Source organism: Belonocnema kinseyi, chromosome 10, assembly GCF_010883055.1.
Source record: "Belonocnema kinseyi isolate 2016_QV_RU_SX_M_011 chromosome 10, B_treatae_v1, whole genome shotgun sequence".
Taxonomy (NCBI): domain Eukaryota; kingdom Metazoa; phylum Arthropoda; class Insecta; order Hymenoptera; family Cynipidae; genus Belonocnema; species Belonocnema kinseyi.
In genome coordinates this window covers 116,556,398-116,563,418 of record NC_046666.1, presented here as the reverse complement: position 1 = coordinate 116,563,418, position 7,021 = coordinate 116,556,398, and the positions used below count along the sequence as shown (strand labels likewise).

The 7,021-nt window shown below is 38.2% G+C and overlaps 1 protein-coding gene across 7 annotated transcripts in view; it reads right to left on the bottom strand.

Moving 5' to 3' along the window:
• Positions 1-7,021, bottom strand: part of LOC117181461 — a 163,483-nt gene that overhangs the window by 34,291 nt on the left and 122,171 nt on the right. For all 7 annotated transcript variants that reach the window (XM_033374128.1, XM_033374127.1, XM_033374130.1 and 4 more), the window contains one exon: positions 3,712-3,953. In XM_033374128.1, the coding sequence (XP_033230019.1) occupies positions 3,712-3,953 (242 nt within the window). The remainder of the gene's footprint in view (positions 1-3,711; positions 3,954-7,021) is intronic.

The window sequence follows — 7,021 nt, the reverse complement described above, 5'->3', positions numbered from 1 at the left end:
AAAATGCAGAAAATTTTATAAAATTCAACTCCTTAGACGGTGTATTTACAAAGTTTCAATGGTTTTGAAATAACTTTAAAGAAGATGATTTTCTTAAATTCTCCTTCGTGGCTTTACTAGGGCTGGGGATGTGACGTAATTTTAAACCAAATCTCAAGTTCTCTGGGTCCAGTATAGCAGTTTCGTAATAACTCTAAAAGAGGCCGGTCATGTATCTAGAGTTTAGGGAAAGAGCCAAATAGAAAATTAAAAATTTTTAATATATGTTATTATTATTATTATTGCACCTTTAAGCCATTTTCCTTTCGGGGTAGGCATGACTCACTCGGTAGGGGAAAGGAGCAGTGTGTGGAAGGGATAGAGATTTTTCAGATTGATCCAGAATTCTCGTGCTATTTAAGTAATAACACGTTCGTTCCGCAACACTGCTCCGACCCACGTTGCTGATCATCTCTCTAGCAATACCCCAAGCGAAGAACCTCATGAAGTCGTTATGTAAGGTTCCCCACTTGGGCCCATTAGTGGCCAAGTTCTTTTGTTTCAGGCGTCATTCACTCTACTGACACTCTTTTTATTAACTATTTGCCGCCATACTTTCATGTCCTGGCATACTTCTCTAGCTTCTTTTATGTCCATGCATTTTTTCATGCAGGCTCTCGTGATTCTGTGACTTCTTATGTCTCCTCTAACTAAGTAATTCACACATTCTAACCATTCTTTCCGCGGTCTAACTCTGGGCACGCTACCATTTACTTTACCTTGATACACTTGTTTCGTTAGTCGTTCATTTGGCATTCTCTCAACATGTCCGAACCATCTTGACCGACTTCTTTCGAATGTGTCTACTAGCGTCTCTTTTGCACCACATTCTTTTAGAATTATCTCGTTACTTACTTTGTCCATCAGGGTTTTCCCGCATATTATGCGCATGAATCTCATGTCAATTGCGTTAATTTTACTTTTATCTTTTTCTTGATAAGTCCATGTCTCGCTACCATATAGTACAGTCGGTACAAATATAGAATTATGTATTGCCATTTTAGCTTTATTTGATATATTTTTACTTCTGAAAAGGGGACCTGCTATACCAATAACCTTCTTACCTAGTAAATAATAATAAATTCGTCCCTAGTAAATAAGCTACCAAGGTATACGAACTTATCAACTTGTTCAATTCTCTCATCATTGAATAAAATATTGCATAGTGTTTTCTCACTCTTTCCTTCGAACACCATAGTTTTTGTTTTATTTGCGTTAATTTTGAGGCCCATGCTCTGCATGTTTGCATCTACTTTATTCAACATTCTTTGTAAGTCTTCGATAGACTCTGCCATAACAACCTTATCATCTGCGAACGCTAACCCACGTACCCTTACTGTTTCGAGATCCACGCCCTCTTCGTCGAAGAGAGCCATTGCTAAAAACTTATCCATAAATAATATAAATAACCATGAAGACATAACGCATCCTTGTCTAACTCCTTGAATGATATCGAAACAGTCACTCAGTTTCCCATTCACTCTTACACTCGCTTTGCTATCTGTATATATTGTTTTTATAGCTTATAGGATCCATCCATTGACACCATACTCTTTCAGGACTTCCCAAAGTTTACTTCTATCTACCTTGTCAAAAGCTTTTTCTAGGTCAACAAATAAACAGAAAACTTTTTTTCCTACTCTCTAACTTTTTTCTGTTATTTGCCTTAAGCTAAATAAATGATCCGTACATGACCTTCCTGGCATAAACCCACTTTGGACTTCCCAAATCCTTGCTTCTGTTATTTTCATTACCCTATGTGGTATGCACGCGCCACCGTGTTTAAGCATTTCAGCGTTAATATCGTCTACCCCGGCAGCCTTACCGTTTTTCAAGTTCTTAATTATATCCCTAACCTCAGTGACACAGACTTTTGTAATTGAGTTTTCCATCGCATCGTGTTCAACATCGCAGTTGTGGTGTCCTATAGCTTCATCTCCGAATTGTCTCCTAAAATAGTCTCTGACTTACAGATAAGTAATTTATATCAATTTATTATAATTTGACGATAACAAAGAATATTTAACCCTAAAAACTACAAAGAACGCTCAGATTTTGAACCAGGGGGGGGGGTAACTCTCTTTTTATTATAAATTCAAAGATTTAGGCCTAAAATAAACACACACAAAAACAAGAATTTCATTTTATTATCAATATATAGATATTTATTCTTTAATAAATTCATCTGTGTACATGTACATTGAAGACCCGTTTATTGCAGGACCCTTTTATCGCAGGACTCGTCTATTGCCAGATTCGGGACCCGTTTACCGCGTGATACCTTACCCCTACTCTTTACTTTCACATCTCTCGGTAAATCAGTAGCTGAAAGGCGGGACTAGGTTGATTTTAAACTGAATATTGCAGTACATATTTCGACGTTATCTAACATGCACGCGTGGAAACAACTGCAAGTTCACATCGCTAGTGAGCGGACCGATCAGCTGCTCTTACTGAAAGGCGCCTGCCTTCCAATCAAGCGTACATTTATATAATGAAAAAGAAAAAAAATGAAAATTGTATGATTTTTTATAAAAATTTCTATATTTCGATAAAAGAATCAGCTAAGATTTTCGTTTATACGGATTTAGTTTCTAAAAATAATAACTAACAAAACCTCTTATCTAGATTTTTGTGCCTTTTCAATTGAACGTTTTTCCCTTCCCGGACACCGTGTGCATAAGAAACTAAAAAAATCATTATAGACATTACAAAAAAAACTATTATTAGCATAAGATACCAGGATCATTATTTCCCCACGGGGAATGGTTTCAATTTGCAGGAAACCACAAAGCTAATTATAATATATTCAACAATCTCAAAATTGCTTAAATTCCCAGAATGTAATTTTTACCGAAACAAGTCACTTAGTGAAGCCCAATCTTGCTATCATAAACGCGGTCCATGCCACAGAAACTAATTTACAGATTTCAAGCTCAACCACTTGGTCTATGTACGACTTTAACTTGTAATTTTTAGGTTGGATCTTATCAAAGTAAAATTATAAATATTCGTAAACCTAACGCAAGAATCTACTTAACATTTTTGCAATCCACCGAAGACACAGTTCCAAGTCGGAATTTAATGATAAATGCCTAAAAGCATGGACGGACCGTTCTCCAAAAATAAACCTTTCATTACAGAGTATTCAATTTCCATTTTAAGCCACTTTGAAACATAGGAAAATTCACGAGTTGAATTTTTTTTATCAGAAAATTAACTAAGCACAAAATTTTAAAAGATTGAATGATAAGCTAAGAGCCTTGCGCTCAGTTTCTTGGAAATGTCGCGAGGCATTTAAAACATGGTTGAGCATCGTGGTGATTCCCTTACCAATTAAAACTCTAGTGATATTTTACGAAATTTATTGTCATGATGCTCAGTAAAATATAAAACTAAGTACGAAGAGACGAGTATTTCAAAAGTCAAAGTGCCTGAAAAATCATCGCCGTCGCCGAGATCACACGATATATTCTCGAGGCTCGGACCAATTCACAGACTCACGATAATTTGGAAACACACTCGGATTAGTTGTTACATTATGGCGATAGCTGCCTTCAAAGTTCATGCACATTCATGTTCACGATCATTCTACATATCCTGATCATGATATATGCCCTTCATTTGGATATTTGTATTACAATTATTTCAGAATATATTCCTCATACTCACGTTTTCTGAGTCAACTTCCAATCCTGCAAACATAAATCATTCCTGAGATATTTGTTCCTGCCTACTTTATACGAGTAAGTTTCTCCAAGTGTGTGTGTATTATTCCTACAAGATGTCGTGTTTACAGGTAATATTTCATGACTTCCAGACTGTACTGGTTGCAATACTCCACGAATATGGTTAAGTAATTGTATCGCTATGCGAGGTTTTTGTGTTTTCAGACCATATTTGCGTAGTTCTCCCTGGAAGTAAACATATATTTCAGAAACGATAAATTTGCACATCCATCTGAAAACTCCCCATGCTGCTCATACTAGTTTAAAAGTTATATAGTATTTGAATATAAATTTCAGAACTGACCATTTTGGATCTCATTGAGGAGAGTAATACATTGGCTTATGCTTAACCTATCAACCTTGTACCCATGTTTTAAAAATGATCAGGAGTACGTATGCTATTTTATATTTTATATGAAACTCGGCGAAAATAAGTTTTTGTCAAGTCGCGATTTTGTATGAAAATTTAAAAAACCGTCCATCATTCCTGAGTAATTAAATCAAAATAATTTTTTCTCATTAATATTATTACTTTTATTCAAAACATTTATTCGGGTGAACCCGGTTATACATTATAGCCACGAACTAAGTCAAGTGACTGATGAGATTAGGATGTTATAAGTCAATACAATACGATGTTTGAAACCTCCTGCGATGATGTTTTAGGTATACAATTACGAACGACCACTAGCATTGGAGGTATCAATTGTCACCACTGGATGCTTTCTTAGAGCTACCATCTGCCACTCTACAGATTTTTTGTCGCTTGCTTGATGATGGTCAAGAAAGTTTCTTAGAATGCGACAGGTTTTTAATAATACCGCCTTCTGAGCTGCTCCCAATACTTTACTGACCCCTAAATTTTCAAGATGTTCAGTGCGTCTTGCGTGGACATTGCCTGTAGCCGAAATCACAATGGGATGTAAAGATACCTTTTTTCTCGTATCACGATGTTAGGTCAATTGGCCTGGATGTAATGATCCGTTTGGATAGTAACATCCCAATATAAGATGTAATCTTCGCTTTCTAAAACGGACACTGGAATGTATCTACAGAAATGCAACCGTTCTTTTAAGAGTCCTAGGTGTAGGGCAAGTTGTTGATGTATAATGCCCACCACATCATTATATCTGTGAGTATATTCTCTCTGAGCCATTACGCGACAGCCATCGATAATCTGTTCGATGGACGCGTTGGTATCTCCACATATTCTCCAAATATTGGATGCCTCACTATCCACTTCATGTTGATCTATCATTTTGGGGTGCTTGTCGTGGATAACCCAAAAGAGTATGTGAAGACAGAAATGAAATATGTGTTGATTACTCTGATTTTGTTTGCCGAGTTGAAAAAACTCTTCACAACCAATCTGAGCCTCGTAGTGAAGGCAGTCGTTAGGCTTGTCTTAAATATCGTATGCTGAATACCCTTAGACACAAAACTACCCAGATTTTTATGTGATTCGCCTGCAACCATTGCCTCAATGTCATTTTCGAACTCGTTCTCTAACTCTGCGGTCCCTAATTCCCCTCTAATTAAATGCACTGTTCTGCATTTATCTAGTCCGAAATCCATATGGACATCATTGGAAAACTGCTTTGTGACATCGATCACTTGCTGCAGTTTCTGAGTTGAACTAGCGTAAAGCTTCAGGTCATCCATGTACAGGAGACAGGTCACTTGATGACCATCCTCATTATAATGAATTCTGAACCCATAAGACATGCTGTTTAGTGTTTTTCTTAAGGGGTTCAACGCTAAACAGAACCCTAGTGCACTGAAGGAGTCTCCTTGAAATATACCCGTCGTAATGTGTATTGATCTAGTTATCCTTGATTCTCGATGATCAAAATATTTGATTCTTGTACCCCAGAGCCGCATCGCATGACTTAGAGTGTCAGGTGCTTGTACAAAAAGTTACGCACCATGTTCGGACCTGGAGCTTTTCAGTTACTTGCCCTTTTCCAGACCGCTGAAACATTCAAAGCTGTGATGTTTGCCAGGTACATTTCAGGGCTATTGCTTGCCCTAGCTTTCTCCAGTTTGAACCACGCAGTGTCCAAATTGCATCTGTTCATTTTTAACCAAACACCCGACCAGTAGTTAGTCATATTTTCTAATTAAGTGAATCCGGCGTCTTGCTGGTTATTTTGCTTTACACTCAGTTCACGATGGATACTTTTTTCATCTGTCTGACAGTCTCGATTTTGCTGCCTTCGTGCACTACTTTTCATTTACCGACGCAGTCTGGCAGTAAGAACATCAAGTCTCTGCCGTTGGTAGTCCATAATCTCATCCACTATTGCTGCTGTTAATGTGTCGATGTGCCGATTCATTTATGATTTTAGTAACAGGGTTTATCAGCTTTCTGGTTCTATTTCCTTTTTTATATTGAGTTAATCCACCCAATTTGCACCTTACATTACTGACATCCATATCCAACCTGATCTTCCATGGTGGATCTCGATCCCTTGCTGGGACAAAAACTGCATTTGCCGGGCTAGTTTCGCGGCCAAACGTTCTGACGGTTGCCACAGCTGTACAGTATACAGGAGTTTGCACCTCTAACGCATTTCGTTTTGCGTTCAAATACGTACGTAAAACCTTGCTGTTGCCTGTTGCTTAATCTCCATTGCTCGGTCTTCTGTCACGTGTAGATTAGTCCTGATGTCCTTCACCTTAGCGATAAGATGTCTTAGTGCGACTTTCTGTATATTATGATACTTTGCAGCAAATGTCGTTCTTAAATTGTATCCTTTTTTTATTTTTGTTTTAAACTTCGCACTTTCGTAATAGAGACGCGCCAATTTCTATCTCATTGTGGTATTTTACTTGATGCTCTCCTACGGTATTTCTTTCGAGGTGGTTGACTGCAAATAGCTAACGCTAGCCAATGCATCCTCAGCAGGCACAGTTGATGTTTCACTGCTTACCGTTTGACGCAGATTTTCTTGCTGACCAGCTGTTTGATTAGTGAGATCTGCTTGACCATCTCGAAGCTCGCCATCGCCACCGTCCCGCATGATGTGACCCCCAGTTATGGCTCCAGGGGCGCCCCGACGATCCTCGGGTTTGGTGTACTTTTTAGTCCCTCTCCTCTGCGTTATCAGCCTATTTAACATAGGGAACTCTGCCAGTAGCAATGCTACCACCAACATACCAGGTGTATACATATGAAACCGGTATTGCCATTTAGCGGCCAGTAGGCACACTTGTAGGCACTGTCGGAACTTACCATTTGTGCTAATTGGCGT